Below are 22,839 nucleotides of genomic sequence, written 5' to 3'. Positions count from 1 at the left end.
CCAAAACACCAAATTATGGAATTTCTCATGGAAAAATGGTGTCGCATCCATCCAATAGAGTTCCAGACACTTGTAGAATCTATGCCAAGGCGCATTGAAGCCATTCTGGCGGCTCGTGGTGGCCCAATGCCCCATTAAGACACTTTATGTTGGTGTTTCCAATATTTTGGCAGTTAGCTTAGTTATGCAATAATACTGGCCTTAAATGTGTTAGAATATTTTTTTATTTTTTTAGGGGGTAGATCAGCTTTAATATTGCAGATAGATTGTAACTTCCATCAATGTAATTGTCTGCATCACTTCCAATCCCCCATGTTTTTTTCCTCGTGTATATATATATACATACATACATACATATAGAAGACATGTTAGAAGATTGATTGCTTAAATTGGAATCTGTTGAGCTATGACGCAACATAATACAGTGTACATTGTAAATAATTTGATATTATGCATAAAACATTTGCAATACACTAATAATCTGGATGTGATGAGTGCCTTCATGATGAATGGTCCCTGTCAGTCATCGGCTCCTCTTCGTAGGCAATGGCAATGCCTTTCCTTCCCTCTAATGCTTTCACCACCGGTGTTTCTCCCAGTTTCTGCTGCAGTCCCTGCCAGCTACGGCCTGCCAGGAACGTGGCTGAAACAAAAACAGAAGAGGGCATTATTAAAATTGCAACTCAAGAAGAGACCACTCAACATCTTTATTGTCTTGCAATCTCAGAGTTTAGAGTTTTAACCCCAACCCAACAGAGCCTGTCACATTCCTATGAATTTGGCCTGTTTTTAGCTGTCTGTTCTTCCCACATATCGTACCAGCTGTGTTAGCGTCGGCCACAGTGAGCGTCTTGTTCCGTAGGACGAGTGAGGAAGACACTGGCTCACTGCACGAGAAGCGGGTCGTTCGTAGAGCTCCGGTGATGAGGGAGACATCAGTCTCATCACCATCCTCGAGGTCGTCAGGAATCACCAAGGCCACATGCTTGGATCCACCTACAACATATTACCTATAGCCTGGTCTCAGATCTGTTTGTGCGGTCTTGCCAACTCATCAAACAGATCTGGGACCAGGCTATGATAAGCACAGTAAAGCACTAGCTAGGTCTATTCTTGTTCACAATATTATTGGCCAAAAGTTTAATTCAGCAGAGAATCAATGTCAATCTGATCCTACCTGGAAGGAGAGCCCTGAAGTCTGTGACGTACTCTCCCGACCATTCCCTGTTTTTATTGCAGGCCACCTCCATTTCAAAGGGGGTCACGACAGGTTTGTAGAACTCACTGGAGTCCAACAGAGAGTTCTCAGGACATGCAATCAGTACATAAATGTCAATCTCAAGAAAGTTAGCTAGTTTGGCCACATTCAGTTTCCCCATGGCAAACATGTAGCTCTTTTTCCCTGCTCTGTGGATGGTTTCTTTCAGCTGCTCGATGATGGTGAGGTAGTTTGCCACACCTAGTGTGCCCACAAGAATGCTCACCACACTCTCTATTGCGTAATATCGCTTCATCAAAGCTTTGTTATTTTATTTTATTTTTTTTATTTTTTTTTGGGGGGGGATGGATCAGCTTAATATTGCAGATAGATTGTATCTTCTATTAATGTAATTGTCTGCATCACTTCCAATCCCCCATGTTTATTTTTATTTTTTATATATATATTCCCCTTTATTACTTTTCAACCCCACCATCCTTTCCCTACTTGGAGTAAATTAGTGAACAACAACGCCCAGGCCTCTACTTCCGGTCTATACTTACTATCTACACCTTATGGACAGAGTTAATTTTACAATAAAGCTTTGTTGATACTGATCGACTCAGTCCGCCCTGTCATTGTAACAGGGTCAAAAGAGTAGAAAGAGCAGCGGTTCCAAGTCATCATGAAGTTTGTCAAGGTTGCGCCTTCGTGGCCGATAAAGAACACACTGTAATCCTTAACGGTCTGTCCACATTTCAAGAAAAACTGCCTACCAAACTGGTAAACGACTTGATCACCGTTTTGACACGGAGAACTGCTGTCATTGTGTTGTCTGTGTCTCTGTCTGTGACTGTAGCTAAGTTCTCCATCCACATGAAGGGTTGAGGCGGCACTGTTCAGATACTCAGAGGAAAGAAGTGCCAGAAGATAATCTGAGGAGAGACATTATGTTTTAAATCAGTATTAAATAAGTTGCTAAAATGTGTTAAAATGAATATCTCGTTTTAATCCTTTTCTAAAACTATGTCACTAAAATAGTATTAATCGCTCACATTCCTTTTTAAGTATATCACAAACTCAAAGTTTCCCAGTCTTAAAAGGCGTTCAGATAATGGGACCAAGGGGACATGAGTCAGTGTGAAGCTGAGAGGCTTACCAATAACGTGAGCATAGTTGACATCGTACAGGAGGATGACGTGACTGTCTGTCAGGGTAGAGCTCTCTGAAGGAGGATGCACACGTCTCCAGGACCACAGGTCTCCTCTCAAACACGTACATCAGAGGGAGTCTTCTGGAGGGGCTGAGGCAAGCACTCCCATAGTGCACGATACAGTCCGCTCCCACATGCTCTGCTGCAACTTCATCCACACAACAACTGGAAATATCAAGAGTATTGACAATAAGGTTATAGTGATACATCTCTTCAAATTATTAAAGGCCCAGTGCAGTCAAAAACTAGATTTTCCTGTATTTTACATATATTTCCACACTATGAGGTTGGAATAATTCTGTTAATAATAATTGTGAAAATTATTATAATGCCCATTTAGCGTAAGACATTTTTGAAAAGACAGCCTGAAATTTCAGCCTGTTTTGGTGGGATGGAGTTTTGGCTTGCCTGGTGACATCACCAGGTGGTAAATTTGTTAATAGACCAATAAGAAAGAGTTCCAAACAGCTAGTTTTCCCCTCCCCACTCAGACAGTCCTAGTGAAATTATTGCTAAAAAGCTATTTATGTTTGTTTTCTATTTAAAATGGTCAAAAAATAATCACAGTAAGGTACTTCATTGTTACCCAGAAATGATTTGATATGGAGATAAGAAGGGCTTTGGACCTTTAAACAAATAATGGTAACATTGATTCTTGGCAAACTAATACTTGCAAATTCACTAGTCTCATTCAATAGAAAATACAGAGATTAGTTGAACTGTCTATCCCTTGTATTTTTTTAATAATAACAACAAAACGTTTTCCTACCTGCCATAGGATGTGTCTCCAAGGATGAATAGTTTTGCTTTGGTTCCCTTCTCTATCTCTGCATCAATTGGTATTGAATCAACCAGCACCTCATCTAGAAATTGCAAGGCAACCTAAAGCACAGATTATTCATAATTAGCCTACACACACACACAAACTGTTTTTCAAGTGACAATTTAGCTAGTTAGCAACTGCTTTGTTGAGGGATGAGAATCCGCATACATTTTTGAACTGATGATCATTGATGAAGTGGCATGTCTCAACGATCTGACAGAGCTCCTCTAGATTCTCTGCTGTCACGTCCAGTACACGCTGAAGAACCAGCTCACTGTTGCTGCTGAATGCTTCAGTCATTGTCATATCTATCAATATAAAATAGTTGAATTAGCGTCTCATCCAAGGACCCAGCACCACAATCACCGGATGCAATAAGCTCAAATGTAGCCAGATGATAATAAAGGGTCACTGTTCAATTCCTCGCCTATGATAAATGCTGCTCCAACAGAACATGGACATTCTGCTGGATATCTGCAATTTATCATGTGTCAATATAGGCTACTGTTAGCTACCTAGCTCGTAAATGACGACCCAACTTGATGTCAAATCAAATAATTTAGAGAGGTGACCCAGGCATAGATAGTATCGAACGCAAGTTTCTCATAAAGACTTGACCACAAGAATAAATAATTCGTAAATTTAGAAAGCAAAATATGATCAATTGCATTATTTCTTTATTGCAAGTTTACACATGTAAACACAAGTGTAGGACGACCACGGGAAATAACTTCCGGGTTGTTTCCTTCACAATAAAGGTACCCTTCGCAAATATTATTATTCCCCTGGTCTAGTAAATAATACAAACACGTATGTTATTGGCAAAAATGATCATTTATTAATATTTATCCATTTATGACTCTTAAAAAAAAAAAAGGTGCATTCAATATTTTCTAATTATCAAGACTTTTGTAAGTGTAATTACATAACAGAAGGTCAAAAGTCTGGATGTGAGACAGGACAAAAACTGTGCAAAACTGTGAAATCCAGACATTAAATGCTTTAGAAAATTCAAATAAAAAACATATTGAAAGCTGAAAACAAAGTTTGCGGTTATTTTAGTCCCAACTTAATCGATGTGGATTTTTTTTTCTAAATAATTTTTTTTTCTTAAAAATCTAACCCTAAGATACAAAAAGGCCTGTATTTGCAAAATCACCCATCTATCGATGCATCTTTACAGCATACTTCTTAAACACAAAATACACAGGTTTCCTGCTTAACAGTGCATGTAAAAGAAAATAAAATGCATTCATATCAATTGCAATACATGTTAATATTTATTGTCAGGATTCTATCTTAAATAACATTTCATTTTGTAGGGTACTCTGTAATATGAAAACACAACAGACAAATGAAAAATACTATAGAAAATGTTGGACAGTGCTTTACAAGTGCAGCCTTTCGTGTTCATGGTTTGCTGGGTTCATCCTGGATTCATCTTCTACATCTTAAGTTATTGGTCCTCATAGAAATATCAATGTCAATCAACATCAAAGCATTTCATCTGTCTTCATGCCATCAGCCAGTGGTTGTTTGTTCCTATAGTGATTGACTATTTATCAAACACAAAATGGTGGCAGTTCAAATGGGCTCTTTTTGAGCTACAGTGGTGCAGATGACCAGCTCTTCCTGTACTCCCCGGAGTCACATCCAGATGCGATAGAATCCGAGAACCACAGTGAGACAAGTGAAGACTGAACCTGAAAGACATAGGTGGAGTCCGTCAGTCAGAACTTGTTTATGGCTTATGGCCAACAGTGACGTTTAGTTGACCAAAACCAGAGATACACAATTAGTATGTATGACTGAGGAAATATAAATCCTATTTCATTCGAGGGACACAATATCCATAATTTGTGTATTTTTATTGAGCAAATAAGAAAATACTATAATCCATGTATACATTACTGACACTCTTCACTTCTTACCTGCAAGGTATTTGATCGTGTCAAGTTTGTGAGCTTCCAACATGGTTTTCAGTCCTGCCACTTCAGTGTCGATTTTCATATTGGACTGAGTCAAATGACGATTTTGCTCAGCATTCTTCAACAGACAGAATTGGCTATTATTCACATAAACCACAGATAATATTATCATCATAACACCTAAATAACAAATACATGGTGAAAAGACATCATTGAGATGAGTGTGACACGTGCATGGTGAATGAAGTAACATGTTAAGAGCTCTAAAGTAGAACGGTTTAATCATGTACACTACACTGACCATTTCCATTATCTCGGTCCAACTTTCCATAAGTCTCTTCTCATCCTCTGCTTTCTGAAAGTCAAATAAACAGTTAGAGTCAAAACTGTGCTGTCAAATTTGCATTAAATATTGATAAGATCAGGATATACAGTATGTAATATGCAACACTTCACACCTTCATCCTAGGAATACTCATGTAAAAACCATCAGCATATACATTGTAATACTAAGACATTTACCATTTCTTTCACGCTGCTCTTTTCCGAATTCATATCCAAGATATTGTCAAAGCGCACTTTATTCATCACATCCTGCGACAGAGAAAAAGGAGGTATTCCGTCATTCAAACACTCTCAAGGGTTCTGAAGTGCTGTTAAAGTCTGCAATCCAAACTGATCATCGCTCTGTTTCACAAAGAGTCCTACTTTATAGATATAGAAAACTTCACACACGGTTTACACGCAAAATCATCACAAACAGGTGAAATGTTGGCAGCAACATGTGTGTGATCTACAGACATATTTCCACAGAAATTAAACCACCTTAAAACAACTTACAGCCAGTTGCACTTTCAGTTGCAGTAGCTCTACCTTGACTTTCTGTAAGAAAATATAAAAAAAATGCATTGATATACTTTAAATGCCTGACTTTTAGGAAATAACATTGCCCCCCAAAGAAATCCATCCACTGTATCAGTCATGTGACAGAGGGAGCTATCCTATGTTTTCAGTTCAGAGCAGATGAAAGAGAAGATACAAGGTGAGGAGGCAACTTTAAACTATTGACATGCAACCAGTATGACCTGGGATACTACCTGTGTGGACTCTCCATAGGATGTACTTGATGTCAATGTCAATGATTGGCCAGAGAGTCCACACACCGTCACTGTTCAAATAACAAGGAAGAACACTGACTACCACTGGAAAATAAGGAATATAAAGGTAACCCTAACCCTCATGTCACCTCACAGGACCCTCTCTTCCCACCGGGCACAAACTGGTTGAACCAACGTTGTTTCCTCTTCATTTCAATGAAATTATGTTGAACCAACGTGGAATAGATGTTGAAATAATGTCTGTGAAGGAGTAGACATAAAAGGCTCCCTGATGTGCTTCAAGTGATGATAGGATTAGAGCACAGGAGGTTGGTGGCTCCTTAATTGGGGAGGATGGGCTCGTGGTAATGGCTGGAGGGGAGTCAGTGGAATGGTATCAAATACATCAAACACATGGTTCCAGGTGTTTGATGCCATTCCATTTGCACCGTTCCGACCATTATTATGAGCCGTCCTCCCCTCAGCAGCCTCCTGTGAATTAGAGAACTCCTACAAATTAATACTCACCTCATTATCTGCCAGCAAAGTAGAGAACTCACTCTTTTCAAGGATAATCATGTCCTTTTTCACAGATGCAATTTGGGAAAACACCCTTTGCAACATGATCTCCTGCAATGCATGGCCACAGTGAGTCAGTCTCATTAGTTGTTATTTACGTGTATTATCAATATTTGACTATATACACTATATATACAAAAGTATGTGGACACCCCTTCAAATTAGTGGATTCGGCTATTTCAGCCACAACCGTTGCTGACAGGTGAAAAAAAATTGAGCACACAGCTATGCAATCTCCATAGACAAACATTGGCAGTAGAATGGCCTTACTAAAGAGCTCAGTACTTTCAACGTGGCACTGTCATAGGATGCCACATTTCCAACAAGTCAGTTCGTCAAATTTCTGCCCTGCTAGAGATTCCTCGGTAAGTGCTGTTATTGTGAAGTGGAAACGTCTAGGAGCAACAACGGCTCAGCCGCGAAGTGGTAGGCCACACAAGCTCACAGAATGGAACCACCGAGTGCTGAAGCGTCTGTCCTCGGTTGCAACACTTACTACCGAGTTCCAAACTGCCTCTGGAAGCAACGTCAGCACAAGAACTGTTCGCCGGGAGTTTCATGAAATGGGTTTCCATGGCCGAGCAGCCACACGCACACAAGCCTAAGATCACCATGCGCAATGCCAAGCGTCGGCTGGAGTGGTGTAAAGCTTCGCCACCATTGGACTCTGTCGCAGTAGAAACATGTTCTCTGGAGTGATGAATCACGCTTCACCATCTGGCAGTCCGACGGACGAATCTGGGTTTGGCGGATGCCAGGAGAACGCCATCTGCCCCAATGCATAGTGCCAACTGTAAAGTTTGGTGGAGGAGGAATAATGGTCTGGCGCTGATTTTCATGGTTCGGGCTAGGCCCCTTAGTTCCAGTGAAGGGAGATCTTAACACCACAGCATACAATGACATTCTAGACGATTCTGTGCTTACAACTTTGTGACAACAGTTTGGGGAAGGCCCTTCCTGTTTCAGCATGACATTGCCCCCTTGCACAAAGCAAGGTCCATACAGAAATGGTTTGTTGAGATCGGTGTGGAAGAACTTGACTGGCCTGCACAGATCCCTGACCTCAACTCCATCGAACATCTTTGGGATGAATTGGAACACCGACTGCGAGCCAGGCCTAATCGTCCAACTTCAGTGCCCGACCTTGCTAATGCTCTTGTGGCTGAATGGAAGCAAGTCCCTGCAGCAATGTTCCAACATCTAGTGGAAAGCCTTCCCAGAAGAGTGGAGGCTGTTAGAGCAGCAAAGGGGGGACCAACTCCATATTAATGCCCATGATTTTGGAATGAGATGTTCGAGGAGCAGGTGTCCACATACACTACATGACCAAAAGTATGTTGATGTGAAAAAGTCAAGCCTCACCTGCTGCACTTTGGTTACCATGTCATTATAGATTAGATCCATGTTGGAGTTTGTTGTCCTGACCATCATCCTGACAATCACCTCAGCTTGCTGAGTGGTGAAGCCTGTTGATGAAAACAAAACAGTAAAAGGGTTCAAACCAACCACTGAATGAAATATGTATGGGGTTACTTCAAATTACACAAATAAAAAACAATTTTCTAACCATTTTCTTCGAGGAGTCGAACCAATGCATGGGTATCAAAATACAGCCTCCGGTTTCCAGACTTTGTCATATCTGTTTTCAATTCATACTGAAGTATGGAGGTGCTCAACTCTGATATCCACATAAAAGGAAAAGTTAGAAGTAGCGTACATATCAGAACATGAACAAGTATTTATAACCACCATAGGATCCTGCATCAAATTTACATTAAATAATTTGCAATTTAAGAAAATGTTATGTAAATATATATCACTCTGAGGGTGATATGAAGAGATACATAATGAGCATGTAATGCATTGTAGTGGTATATCTGTCCTGCTATTCAATACATTAACACTGTGATTTTTGAGAAAAATATGCTCCGGAAATAATCACCTAACCACACGAGCTCGCTCAAACCCTGGTTGCAATCGGTTTCCATTAGTTACCACACACTAAGTCAAAAATTGTTATATTGTAAACAAAAATTAGCTTTTTGGTCTTAATTTAAGGATATGGTTAGGCATAAGGTTAGCTGTAGGATTAAATATAGCATTAGGTTTAAAATCAACACTTTAATTTTAGATGATAAATTGTAGAAATGGGCGGGGTTTATGACGTTGTGACTGTGGTAACCAGTGACGACCATTGCAATCAGAACCCGAGCTGGCAAACTTCTTTTTTTTTAGTAGCTTATTTTCGTCTTCTTGGCTCAGGCAGTGTACATACCTCTGACAAATAAAAAGCTCCGTTTAAAAACCAGAGTCGCGCTCACTCCCGTAAATAGTCTCCTCCATGTTCGTTTGTCAAGGTTGCAAGAGCCATAATCAGTGTTACATTGTTTACAGCGCGAATGGATGCTGCTTGTCAAAGTTGTCTTCAGACAGGAAATGTTAGGTTGGAGTGCAACTGTAGTGAAACTTGCTCTGTCCCCGCAAATCCTATTTTCTCGCCTACTATGCCAATACTCCGAGTTTAAAGTAAATTTGTTCAACCGCGAGTGAAATGCAATTCTTTGTTGCAATGACATTGTCAAACCTGTAGTTCACTTCACTTTAACTTCCTGCCTGAGTTCCCATAGTCTCATGTGACCACTTTGACCCTACGTTGACGTAACGAGGAGGGTTTGGCTTTAAAGCAACAGTTTACTATATTTTCTTATTATTGTAATACTCTAATCTAGTCCTGATGCACGTGGCCATTTTTACTTGTTCAAATTGTTATGAAAACATTGTGTATTCTTGTATGTGAAGCAACTGCATATGGATGTTACACATTCTTATTTTACTGTATCAAAAGCATCCTTTTGGGGTGTGGGACTGACAAGAATGAGCGGTGCCTTATGCATGATTTCTAAAGCATCTACAGGCCTAATATAGGGTTTATGAATGCTTCTTTAAGCCTTAAAAGTTATGTTTAATTTACAGCGGGACTGGAAATATTGATACTGGATGGACAGGCAGCTCCTCAGAGAGCAGAGCACGTCCCCCCTACTCCCTATTTGACTGTTGTCTTCTCTCAGGGATTGATGACCAAAGGCAGAATGATGATTTCATGATCAGGATGTTATTTTAGGCCAATTGAGTCAACAGTCAATAAATGGTCATGCATTTTCTTTGGATTTTTTATTTAAAATACTATTGCAGAGCGGTCTTTGAGTACTAGATTTGACCTGTTGTTGTATACAGTGCTTTGACTATGCGGCACCTCTTATTTTTTAATTTTTTTTAACCCTTTTTCTCCCCTATTTCGTGGTATCCAATTGGTAGTTACAGTCTTGTCCCATCGCTGCAACTCCTGTACGGACTCAGGAGAGGCGAAGGTCGAGAGCCATGCATCCTCCGAAACACGATCCTGCCAAGCCGCACAGCTTCTTGACACACTGCCCGCTTAACCTGGAAGCCAGCCACACCAATGTGTCGGAGGATACACAACTGGTGACCAAAGTCAGCGTGCATGCGCCCGGCCAGCTACACTGGAGTCGCTAGAGCGCGATGGGGACAAGGACATGCTGCACCTCTTTAATGTTTAATGTTCCTGAACAGTCAGTAGTTCTTGCACAGTAAATCAACCAAATACTTAGGAAACGGATAGGAAAATAAACAGAAAATGTATGAATTATTCATCAACAACAGTTGATCAATGATGGGTATGGGTATGAATTTAAATTTAATATATTACATCAAAGACTACTATACCACTACTATACAGTACTTTACCATTAATAAGACCATGTGATACCTCCTTTGGTATGATACAAGCAGGCAAAGTTAATTGTATGGAAATAAATAATCAGAAACTTTACAGTTTATCAAAAGTTGTAATGCTCTGTTAATAAAAGATAAGATGGTATTCACAGTTTTTACACCACAGCTTGGGTGTTGACTGATTTTGCATATTCATATTTTATACAGAAGCTACACAGACCTTTGATTTTACTTTAGAACTATGTTGGTATATGGAATTAGTTGGTATATGGAATTAGACATTGGTTGGTACCTTGACCTGTATCCTTCCTAGTGAATGAAATTGTGCACAGGCCGTCCACTGTGTTTGGGAAACATATTCTCAGCTACATCACTTGCAATGTTTGTATTTGCCATATGCCTTAGTGGAAGTCTCCCTGTTTGCTTACATTGCTGGCACAACTGCTAGCCTGAATCTGAAGCTGGGCACAGTAACATGGAGACTACATTTGTTCCATTTGATTTAATGTAGAACCAGTTCCGTACCCGGGTCGAGTCTCGGGTATTCGGGTTAGGGAGGACTCTGAAGACAAAATATAAACAGAATACTACACAAATGATAGAATACATATTCTTGCAAAAATGACTGTATTGCGAAAGCCTGGACACGATATCCGTGACAGTAGGCAGGCCCATTGGATGAGGTGACATGGATGACACAATACATTTACATTTACATTTTCGTCATTTAGCAGACACTCTTATCCAGAGCAACTTACAAATTGGTGCATTCACCTTATGATAGCCAGTGGGACAACCACTTTACCTGGTGCTCGGACAGGAGAAGAGAGATGAGAGGAAGAGCTAGCTGTGAATGCTAATGTTACCTCAGCTTGTGGATGCCCAGACTAGAATGTATAGCCTTCTATAGAGCCCTCAAATGCTTTTTTTCATTCTTCCTCTCTAATCAGGGACTGATTTAGACCTGGGACCTGGAAAACGAGCAATAGCCTACTTTGGACCTCTTTGGGTGAGATTTGAATACCAAATTGAGCTAAAGAGGCAGGCAGCTCTGCAGAGTGGTCACAAGCTGGTACTGCCACAAAGACATAACATCTGATTTTAACCCTAACCATAACCACACTGCTAACACTAATACCTAACCCTAACCTTAACCCTAACCATAACCACACTGCTAACACTAATGCCTAAACCTAACCTTAACCCTAACCATAACCACACTGCTAACACTAATGCCTAAACCTAACCTTAACCCTAAGCATAACCACACTGCTAACACTAATGTCTAAACCTAACCTTAACCCTAACCATAACCACACTGCTAACACTAATGTCTAAACCTAACCTTAACCCTAACCTTAACCACACTGCTAACACTAATGCCTAAACCTAACCTTAACACTAACCTTAACCACACTGCTAACACTAATGTCTAAACCTAACCCTAACCTTAACCACACTGCTAACACTAATGCCTAAACCTAACCTTAACACTAACCATAACCACATTGCTAACACTAATGTCTAAACCTAACCTTAACCCTAAACATGACCACACTGCTAACACTAATGCCTAAACCTAACCTTAACACTAATGTCTAATCTTAAATTAAGACCAAAAACTAATTTGGGTTTTCCTGAATTTTGACTTTGCAGCTGGCCATCTAGCGTAAACCGCAAGCTCTGCCTCCAGGGCAAGAATCATGACAATAAACGCCAACCTGTGTTTTTTTTTACTTAGCTGCAGCTTAGCATTGGCTAGTGTGGAAACAGGGCCAGCTCTAGCCTTTTGGGGACTGTTTGAGGGCCCTCCCCCACCTCAAGGGCAAGACATTTTAGTGGCCCCCCTCTTGATGGCAGAGAGAAAAATTTAAGGTTTAAAGTTAATTTCCTGCAATTCTATACATTTAGTTATGGGGGGATGACAAAATGTTTCAGTTTTAAAGCCAGTTTTCTGCAATTCTACACATTTTGACATGGGGCTGAGAGAAAATGTAGTAATTTTATAACACATTTCATGTTGTTGCATTTTTTACGCTAATTTCCTGCAATTCTACACATTTTGCCATGACTTATGCCATGTTAATGATATCTGAGTGAAAGTGACTAACAAAATCAAGGGGTGCCCCCTGGAGGTCAGGGGTCCTGTGCATGTGCTCTGTGTGCCTGGTCGGTATTCGGTCATGATTACTACAAGTTTAGATAGCTGGCTAGACTAACTTACCAATCTAAAAATTGTTAGCTGACATGGCTAATTGAGTGACTGTCAGTAACCAAATTTAGGACATGTACCTTGTGTATTCTACTATGCTAACTCTCAACAGTTGGGCCCCCCCTAGCGGCCTGGGGCCCTAAGCAACCGCTTATGTTGCTTATGCCTGGAGCCGGCCCTGTGTGGAAAACAATATAAATAATTGCCCCTCTGACTGTTGCACTTCCCCACCTTGTATGTCAGTCTGCACTAAGGCTTTGTTATTGACCAGGGAGAAGTTGGAACCCATTGCAAAGACTGCACATGTCTGCGTGGAGGAGTTCCAGGCTGGCGGTGAAGGCCACCCAAATAAGTTCCATCTCCTGTCTCTCCTCCTGGGGCAGTGTCTTATCCCCTAGCCTTGCCGTGAGGTGGTGACGGCTGGCCACCGCTAAGTTCTGGGCCCTCTCCTGCGTTTGCCGCAGCTCATCGCGCAGATGCAAGGTGTCCGTGCACCCACCCACACACGAGGCCAATTGGCGGTAACATGCCACAACCTATTGGACAGGGTCATTTACAGAAGGTGTCACCACTCAAGGAAAAATGAAAGATTGCATACTGTAATGCCATTTTCATGCTATTGTGCCAACCCTAATCGCACTGTGTTGGCTCAGATTTTTAATTTTCATTTCATCTCATTTTATCATTGTTCTAGCAACTCAGGTGGATGTGCAACCAGGCCAGCGAGTGCAGCACAGCTCAGCAAGGCTCAGTAGTGTGAAAAGTGTTGACTGATTAGTCAGAATATATTTGCATTGTATTGTCTAGATTTGTGAGAATAGGAATAGATGATGTGAGCAATACGTTATTGTAGCCAGGACTGTAGGAGATAGAGGGCCAATGGGGGTGAATTATTGCCTTTGTTTAGATCTGCTGCTGACACAACTGTGTTTCATAAACACCACTGGTCTGCATATGGTCTTAGGTACAGTTGAAGTCGGAAGTTTACGTACACTTAGGTTGGAGTCATTAAAACTAGTTTTTCAACCACACCAACATTTTTTTGTTAACAAACAGTTAGGAAATCTACTTTGTACATGAAACAAGTAATTTCTCCAACAATTGTTTACAGACAGATTATTTCATTTATAATTCACTGTATCACAATTCCAGTGGGTCAGAAGTTTACATACACTAAGTTGACTGTGCCTTTACACAGCTTGGAAAATTCCAGAAGATGATGTCATGGCTTTAGAAGCTTCTAATATGCTAATTGACATACTTTGAGTCAATTGGAGGTGTACCTGTCGATGTGTTTCAAGGCCTACCTTCAAACTCAGTGCCTCTTTGCTTGACATCATGGGAAAATCAAAAGAAATCAGCCAAGACCTCAGAAAAAAAATTGTAGACCTCCACAAGTCTGGTTCATCCTTGGGAGCAATTTCCAAACGCCTGAAGGTACCATGTTCATCTGTACCAACAATAGTACGCAAGTATAAACACCATGGGACCACGCAGCCGTCATACCGCTCAGGAAGGAGACGCGTTCTGTCTCCTAGAGATGAACGCACTTTGGTGCAAAAAGTGCAAATCAATCCCAGAACAACAGCAAAGGACCTTGTGAAGATGCTGGAGGAAATGGGTACAAAAGTATCTACATCCACAGTAAAACGAGTCCTATATCGACATAGCCTGAAAGGCCACTCAGCAAGGAAGAAGCCACTGCTCCAAAACCGCCATAAAAAAAACAGACTACGGTTTGCAACTGCACATGGGGACAAAGATCGTACTTTTTGGAGAAATGTCCTCTGGTCTGATGAAACAAAAATAGAACTGTTTGGCCATAATGACCATCGTTATGTTTGGAGGAAAAAGGGGGACGCTTGCAAGCCGAAGAACACCATCCCAACCGTGAAGCACGGGGGTGGCAGCATCATGCTGTGGGGGTGCTTTGCTGCAGGAGTGACTGGTGCACTTCACAAAATAGATAGCATCATGAGGAAGGAAAATTATGTGGATATATTGAAGCAACATCTCAAGACATCAGTCAGGAAGTTAAAGCTAGGTCGCAAATGGATCTTCCAAATGGACAAAGACCCCAAGCATACTTCCAAAGTTGTGGCAAATTGCTTAAGGACAACAAAGTCAAGGTATTGGAGTGGCCATCACAAAGCCCTGACCTCAATCCTATAGAAAATGTGTGGGCAGAACTGAAAAAGCGTGTGTGAGCAAGGAGGCCTACAAACCTGACTCAGTTACACCAGCTCTGTCAGGAGGAATGGGCCAAAATTCACCCAACTGATTGTGGGAAGCTTGTGGAAGGCTACCCGAAACGTTTGATCCAAGTTAAACAATTTAAAGGCAATGCTACCAAATACTAATTGAGTGTATGTAAACTTCTGACCCACTGGGAATGTGATGAAAGAAGTAAAAGCTGAAATAAATCATTCTCTCTACTATTATTCTGACATTTCACATTCTTAAAATAAAGTGGTGATCCTAACTGACCTAAAACAGGGACTTTTTACTAGGATTAAATGTCAGGAATTGTGAAAAACTGAGTTTAAATGTAGTTGGCTAAGGTGTATGTAAACTTCCGACTTCAACTGTATGTATGGATTTACAAACGGCATCCTTTTGTGGTGTGGGGGAGATTACAAGAGACAGTGGAAACATGGATTGTGTTAAAGTATGAGGGTTTCAGTTTAGAACCACAAACAAGCTGCATGTACACTACCAGTCAAAAGTGTTTTGTGTCGCTTGGCTGTGGTCTACTGTCTACAGTACACATGGTCTATAGCTGTCCTCACATACAGTATTCTACAGCATCATAACCCTTAAATCATATTCTAAAAATAAAATAAAAAAAATAAAATAAACTACTATGCTACTGTATACCTCTTTCGAATAATTTGTGAATTATTAACAGTGAGGACTGTTTTGATCAGATATGGGTCTGAAATGATCCTTCATCCTGCCCTCAACAAATGAAGACTGGGTTTACTGTCACAAATAATGTGATTTGGAGTGTTTTGGTGAATACTGTCTTATTATAGTGAATACTGTAACTGTACCATGATTTTGTTCACTATTTACTCACACTTCTGAAATCTGTTCCAAAATATGTAACTGCTATTAAAAAAACTGAGTTCAAGTGAAAGACAGCAGAAAGCCACACCAGCTTGGCCAAAACCAATGAATGTTGTTGTTAAAAATGTGGATAGAAGCATAGGCCTACCATGAACCATAACATATATTATGAACAGAAGGTCATGCTAGTTTCCCCACTGGGCACAGAAGTCAGTTCAACATCTAGTTTTGATTTAAATTTGGTTGAGTTGTCAACTAATGTGAAATGGACAAAAAATGTCACCCTGGCATTGGATTTAGGTTAAAAGTTAGTTGGAAAAAAATAATTTTTGCAAATCCAATAATTTTTTCCCCACGTTGATTCAACGTCATCACATTGCATTTTTGTTGTTGAAATGATGTGGAAACAACGTTGATTCAACCAGTTTATGCCCAGTGGGTATTTCACAAATACACCTTTTTTATGTATAGTGACTACCGTAACCTTTACACAAACATACCAGTCATGAAAAATGATGTCTTGACACCTGCTGGTTTAAGCAAGTAATAACAGGCCTACGTTTTGTGACTGACAACATTAATTCATAACATTGTAGCCTGTCTACTGCTACTGCTGTATGTATATAACAACAACAAACTATTCAATCTGCGAATCATGGATGCATAAACACTAAACAGTCTGACATAGCATGAAATCAGTGTATTATTAACCAATGTACTCATTGCATTATCTTCCAAGAAATGACATTTTTATTCCAAACAGAGCTTAATATGATCAACAGTCACCCACAGAGTTTCTAGTCGACCCTTTCGCGCGCCGAGGAGGTACAGATGGCTGTTCCAGACTTCTAATATTTCTTACTAGCGTAGCTACATTTGAATTTATCAAAGCAAGGTATGGTCAGTGACATATTGCTAGCTAGTTATTAATTCCTGAGTCAAAGCAATTGCACACTTTCAAACGGAAAGAATGTTTGAATAGTGACTCCGTTGTTGTTAAGTAACAGTATTATTGTTGCCAGCTGTTTAGCTTTCTGCTTACAGTATCACTGGCAACTTTTGACGGTTTGGCTGGCTAGCAAGCTAACGTTCGCTTGATGCTTTTTTTACACAACAAATTTGAAAACAAAAACAGCAATGTGAATGAATCAATAATTATTTTAATATATTTACAGATAGAAAATGTCAAGGAAAAAGGAAGTCCAAATTCAGGTAAGGTTAGTCTACAGCTTAGCTAACTCCCAACACATTTTTCTTGTTGTTCTTCAGCAGTAAAGTAACAGTAGCCACCAGTCATTATTTGAAAGAAATGTGTCTACAGTACTTTACATTGTCCTTTTTTTAATATCATTGTACAGATTGAAATATCTTCTGAAGAACAATGGGAGGAAGCATTGTCAGGCCCAGGACTTCTTGGTAGGCAGCTTTCAAAGGTTGTCACATAGTAAATATGAGCTGGACTTGCTGTAATTAGTGGTCATGCTCAGTCAGATAATGAACTAAGTAGCTGCCAGGCTGCTGTAGTTTTGATATGAGGAGTAATATGCTGATATCCATGTTTGTAGTTATAGATGTCTACCAGAGATGGTGTGGGCCATGCAAGGCTGTGCAGAACATCTTCAGAAAATTGAGGAGTGAATATGGAGATGACATGTTGCGCTTCGCTGTGGTAAGTTAAGGCATTTTTAGCTATCATCACCATCAGATTCTGATCCAGGTACACTTCTGGTACCCTGTTTCGGAACCCTGCGCATTAAAACCTAGCCAAACTAATTCTGGTACCTGCCTGTGTGTGGGCGGTCCATGATCCAGACCCTACCAGAACAGTAGCCTGGATGGAGGTCCAATGTCAACACCTGGGTCGTGTTTATTAGGGCATGCAACGGAAAACTTTTGAGAGAGTTTTTCAACAGAAAACTAAAAAAAGGGCGTTTCCAGGTCCCTCCATGTTTCAGTCTTTTTTCTTCCTTTTGTTGTGCAATGAACACAACTTCCGTCTGGGCCTCTGGAAATCCATACTCTTTTTGAAAAAGAAACTGCAATAAATTGTCACAAGTGTCCTGTTTAACTCACTTTCAGGGGGAGGCCAACAGTTTACTTGAGTTAAGTTCACTTAAAGGGAAATGTCAACCGGTCTTCCTTTTCTACTCTGTAAGTATTGAGCTTATAAGAGCACCATAATATTGTCATGATCTTATATCACTGAATGTCACGTTACAGACAGTGTAATTTCTTATGGATCAGAACAGTTTGACAGATGTTATGACATATGACATGTCAGTTACCCACTAACACAAGGCTGTGTTAGGACACCTGTCATAACTATATCATAACCATGAGAAGTTTCCAAAAATATCCTGTTGTTTGTTGGTGTAATATACTATTTTGACATTTGTGCTAAGAGTAAACCTTTCATTTGGCATCGTGGTCTGCTCTGCTGTTTCAGGGTGGTGCATTGGTATCAATAGTAAGAGGAGTCAATGGGCCTCTTCTACAAAAAACTATGTTGGAACTGGTGGATCAAGAGAAGAAGAAGCAAAAACTGGGCTCAAATTATGTACCTGAAGTAAGTGGTTCCTAACATTGTCACCTGAAAGGGGTCTGCAGTCTGGTATACTGATTAGCATTTTGTAACCACCATCAAACTTTCAAATAGGTCCAAGAACTTTTCTTAGAGAACAATCATCAAGAAAGAAAAAAGCCTCCACCGACCCAAAATGACAACATAGAAATTGACGGTATGTCACCAATTTCACTGCTAGAATGCTGCTACATCGTTTCTTACTGTATGTACATATTTTAGTTTTAAATGTGTCATGATATTAAATGGTTTGGGTAAGTTTGAATGGAGAGGATTTGAGGAAGTCTTGTGTGTGCCATTAGATCATGGTACATACCATGTGGTCATCATAAAGCCAGATGCTGTAGCAGGAGGTCAAGTGGAAGGAATCATCCAAAAAGTAAGGTGTTTACGTCTTAGTGCTTCACATTCAATTCTTATAGTCTCTCCTTGTTCATGTTATTGCATTTTACTTCAACAATGATATAATGGCCACAATTAACTCACAAATGTATTGTTTGTGCGTAGGCTTTAGATGCTGGTTTTTCAATTGTAGCGGAGGAGGAGAGGGTGTTGGATGAAGAGCAGATTCATGCTTTTTTTAAGGAGAAAGCCGGAGAGGTGAGTGAAAGCAAGATGAAGAACATTACTTCTTACTATGCTGGACTTGTGACAACAAGGAGGGTTCAGTTAACACAATTGTATCAGTATCACCCAATTGCATCCAGATACCTTTGAGCAGAATTTGTAGTTTAACAACAAGAAAAAAAACATCCGTTATTAAAAAATGTAATATATAATATATACACTATCTGACTAGAGTGCTTTTTTTTTGTCTAGCCAGCGTTTGTGAAGGCCATGTCTAGTGGGCCTGTCCACGCCCTGATTCTGTCCAAGGGAGACAAAGTGGGTGAAGGAGAGTCTCGCTCATTGACAGCTATCATAGATCCTGAACACGCTGAGCTCACCCAGGCAAAGAAAAGGTTTGGATTCTCACTGCAGTTTGCGGACTAGATGAAACATTATACATGCATGATGCACAATTGTACCGCATCAGGCAGCCAATTGCGGATTTGAGGGGTTTGATTAAACGCACCAGAAATCAGCTAATATTTCCTTGTTCCTTTCTCTTAAACCTCTAAAAAAATGTTGTTTTTTCAAGCCAAATGAATACAAAGTATGTGTGTTTTGGGTGATCTCTCTTAGGTCAAAGGTGGTCAAGGAGGTGGATCTGGGCATGTCAGACAGCAGCACTGAGATGGCCAGCAGGCAACTGGCATACTTCTTTCCCACCTTTGATTTTTCTTCAGAGACGCATGCTGGATCCAATGCAAGGATTGAAAAGACTCTTGCTCTTATTCGTCCAAGTCTTCTCAGAGAGAAAAAAGGTATCTTCTACTTTTATGTTTTACATTTTATGCCAGAACTAAGTCCTAGATCCTTTTCTGAAACAGGGAGCTGGTTTCAAAAAGTGGTTCAAATGTTCTTAGAGTTGCATTTTTCTGTGAACATATTCTAAAGTCACTTATTATTATTGTTTAGTAATACTAGTCATGCCAATGTGTACCCTGTTGCTCCACCTGTTAATTTCTGTACCTACTGACTGAGATTCTGGTTTGCTTTTTAACATGACCAGATGAGATCTTGAAGACGATCCATGACTCTGGCTTCCAGATAGCAATGCAGAGGGAGGTAACCCTCAGTGAGGACCAGGCCAAAGAGTTCTACAAGGAGCATGAGGGCACTGACTTTTTCCCATGTCTAATTAACCATATGACCAGGTGACAAACTCCCACAGTAATTTGCTTAGTAGTGATGTGGCATGCTGAATGACAAAATAAGATTGATAGATGATAAAATATGCACTGTTTACAGTGACCAAATGTAAGGTAAACGATTGGCTACTGATTGTGGCGAATTGACAGCTTGAACTTTCTGACAGAAGTGTTTTGTTTCCCTTGTTGAATCGCAGTGGCCCCGTGTTGGCTTTGGCTTTGACTCGAGAGGACGCAATCCAACACTGGAGAGGTTTACTGGGTCCAAAAGTATTGGATGTGGCCAAAGAAAGATCCCCTGAAAGGTAGCAACTGGGGAACACTTCATTTGGCTAGTCCTAGTTCATTTCATATTATTTATGTATGTTCTATTAACTGTCTCTCTCATATTGCCACTGTAATTGTGCTTTATTCCTAGTCTGCGAGCCCAGTTTGCCATCGACAATGTGACCATCAACCAGCTTCATGGCAGCTCCACTCCCGAGGAGGCTCAGAGAGATCTCAACTGCTTTTTCCCCACAGAGCACACACTGGCCGTGATCAAACCTGACTCTACACAAGAACACAAAGGTACAGTACCTGGGTCTCTGTCCTGACTTAATGGTTATTGATCCAGGCAACGTCAATATGTTTGCCCCATTATGGATAGATGGTTATTATAGGTTGTTTCGGTTTGAATGTATTTAAAGTACTCTTACAACAAATAAACTTGCAAATTGTTGCTTTAAAGAGACAAGTATTGTTTCTGTCATGACGTTGAATGTCAATGAAAATTGTGGTTGTTGATCTTTATTTCAGATACCATTATGAATCGAATTAAAGAGGCTGGGTTTAGTATTTCACAAGTGAAAGAAACCAAACTGACACGAGAGATGGCAGAGGAGTTCTACAAAGATCACAAAGGGAAGGACTTCTTTAATAACCTGGTTGACTACATGTCACAGTGAGTTGACATTTTCTTTAACACATTCAAGACCCACAATCATTTGAGATTATGGTTTGCTAGAATGAAACTTCAGTCTTGACCAGGGTTAGGATCTATTCTATTCCATTTTATGAGATTCATTGAAAATCTTATTTATCAATTGAAAAGTGCAATTTCTTTTCAATGAGAAATTTTAATTTTAATTTACTTCCTAAATTTATCAAATTTAAATTGAATTGACCCCAACCCTGGTCTTGACATGGCATCAGCTTTAACGGCCAAATTGATTTATCTTTTGTAGAGGTCCATCTATCATGATGATCCTGAGCAAAGAAAACGCTATCGCAGAATGGAGAGAGATGATGGGGCCTGCCGATCCTGAACAGGCCAAGCAAGTCAAACCCGACTCTCTACGTGCACAGTTTGCCAAGAGCATCTTGGAGAACGCCGTGCACGGCTCGTCCAATGTCCAGCACGCCATGGACAATATCAAGTTCATTTTTGGGGATATCCCATTATAAACACTAGAAAAGCGATAAGCCCACACATACTGTAGGTTTAATAATGCCTATGTGTGAGGAGACTTGAACATTGTATTGAATGGACAGTTGGAGTGCACCTACTGTAGAGGTACACTATTGTTTTAGATGTTTCCAATAATAAAATACAAAGTCAACTTACTACAGATTAGAGCAGTCATGTTTTCCCCCATGGACATTTTCATGTGTGTTTTCATGCACTACAGATTTTGTGTCACCATTAGGCTTTTAATCTGTATTTCCATCCTATCCTAAACTTTTCAATGCATCATGTGCTTTATGGCTCCTGCTCTAGGCACCTCTAAGAAATGAACACCTGAGGGCGCCAAATACTTGTCCTGCAGAAACACTTCTGATATTTTCATACAGAAATAAATTATATACGTTGTGTACAAAACATGAGGAACACCTGCTCTTTCCATGACAGACTGACCAGGTGAATCCAGGTGAAAGCTATGATCCCTTATTGATGTCACTTGTTAAATCCACTTCATGGTCCTCTGTAGCTCAGCTGGTAGAGCACGGTGCTTGTAATGCCAAGGTAGTGGGTTCGATCCCTGGGACCACCCATACGTAAAGACTTATGCACGCATGACTGTAAGTCGCTTTGGATAAAAGCGTCTGCTAAATGGCATATTATTAAGGGGAGGAGACTGTTAAAGAAGGATCTGTAAGCCTTGAGACAATAATGAGACATGGATTGTGTATGTGTGCCATTCAGAGGGTGAATGGGCAAGACAAAAGTTTGAAGTGCATTTGAAGGGGGTATGGTAGTAGGTGCCAGGCGCACCGGTTTGAGTGTTAAGAACTGCAACACTGCTGGGTTTTTCACGCTCAACAGTTTCCAGAAAGGTGCACCATCCAAAGGACATCCAGCCAACTTGACACAACTGAGGGAAATAATTGGAGTCAACATGGGCAAGCATCCCTATGGAATGCTTTTGACAACTTGTAGTCCGGCACAGTGGACGAGTCATAATACCCATAAAACCTAGCGGTAAAACCCAGTAATGGTTCCAATAGTTTTTTCACCATTAATTTTTGCGTCTGGGATTTTAGAACTACTTCATATAAGGCCTGTGTTTTGAAGCATTGGAGTCAACATGGGACACCATTCCTGTAGAGTCCATGCCCCGACTAATTGAGGCTGTTCTGAGGGCAAAAGGGG

At 40.4% G+C, this 22,839-nt stretch overlaps 3 protein-coding genes across 3 annotated transcripts; 1 reads left to right on the top strand and 2 right to left on the bottom strand.

Annotated features, from left to right (window-relative positions):
- Positions 1–175: 175 nt before the first annotated feature.
- Positions 176–3,939, bottom strand: dph2 (diphthamide biosynthesis 2). Its single transcript, XM_084151711.1, is given in 8 exon segments — positions 176–643; positions 820–996; positions 1,178–1,512; positions 1,794–2,133; positions 2,358–2,401; positions 2,403–2,576; positions 3,181–3,293; positions 3,403–3,939. Coding segments are annotated over 8 exon segments (1,464 nt in total). The 5' UTR covers positions 3,541–3,939; the 3' UTR covers positions 176–500.
- Positions 3,940–4,054: 115 nt separating this feature from the next.
- On the bottom strand, positions 4,055–9,473 carry mcur1 (mitochondrial calcium uniporter regulator 1). The gene is made up of 9 exons (XM_084151680.1): positions 9,114–9,473; positions 8,406–8,516; positions 8,201–8,304; positions 6,788–6,889; positions 6,003–6,044; positions 5,685–5,756; positions 5,464–5,517; positions 5,166–5,280; positions 4,055–4,937 (listed from the first exon to the last, which is right to left on the bottom strand). Exons 1-9 carry the CDS (start codon positions 9,412–9,414, stop codon positions 4,882–4,884), a joined length of 957 nt encoding a protein of 318 aa, XP_084007806.1. The 5' UTR covers positions 9,415–9,473; the 3' UTR covers positions 4,055–4,881.
- Positions 9,474–17,054: 7,581 nt separating this feature from the next.
- LOC311108964 (thioredoxin domain-containing protein 6-like) lies at positions 17,055–21,653 on the top strand (the record flags this gene model as incomplete). Its single annotated transcript, XM_084151745.1, has 15 exons — positions 17,055–17,084; positions 17,231–17,288; positions 17,438–17,541; positions 17,952–18,023; positions 18,319–18,438; positions 18,529–18,610; positions 18,756–18,832; positions 18,961–19,053; positions 19,273–19,415; positions 19,639–19,820; positions 20,069–20,213; positions 20,405–20,512; positions 20,626–20,777; positions 21,006–21,150; positions 21,434–21,653. The coding sequence occupies 15 exons, from the start codon at positions 17,055–17,057 to the stop codon at positions 21,651–21,653; spliced, it is 1,731 nt and encodes a 576-aa protein (XP_084007871.1).
- Positions 21,654–22,839: the final 1,186 nt, after the last annotated feature.

The sequence above is a fragment of the Coregonus lavaretus genome (genome assembly GCF_964263955.1).
Source record: "Coregonus lavaretus genome assembly, chromosome: 34".
Classification (NCBI taxonomy): domain Eukaryota; kingdom Metazoa; phylum Chordata; class Actinopteri; order Salmoniformes; family Salmonidae; genus Coregonus; species Coregonus lavaretus.
This window is presented reverse-complemented; position numbering and strand designations above follow the sequence as displayed.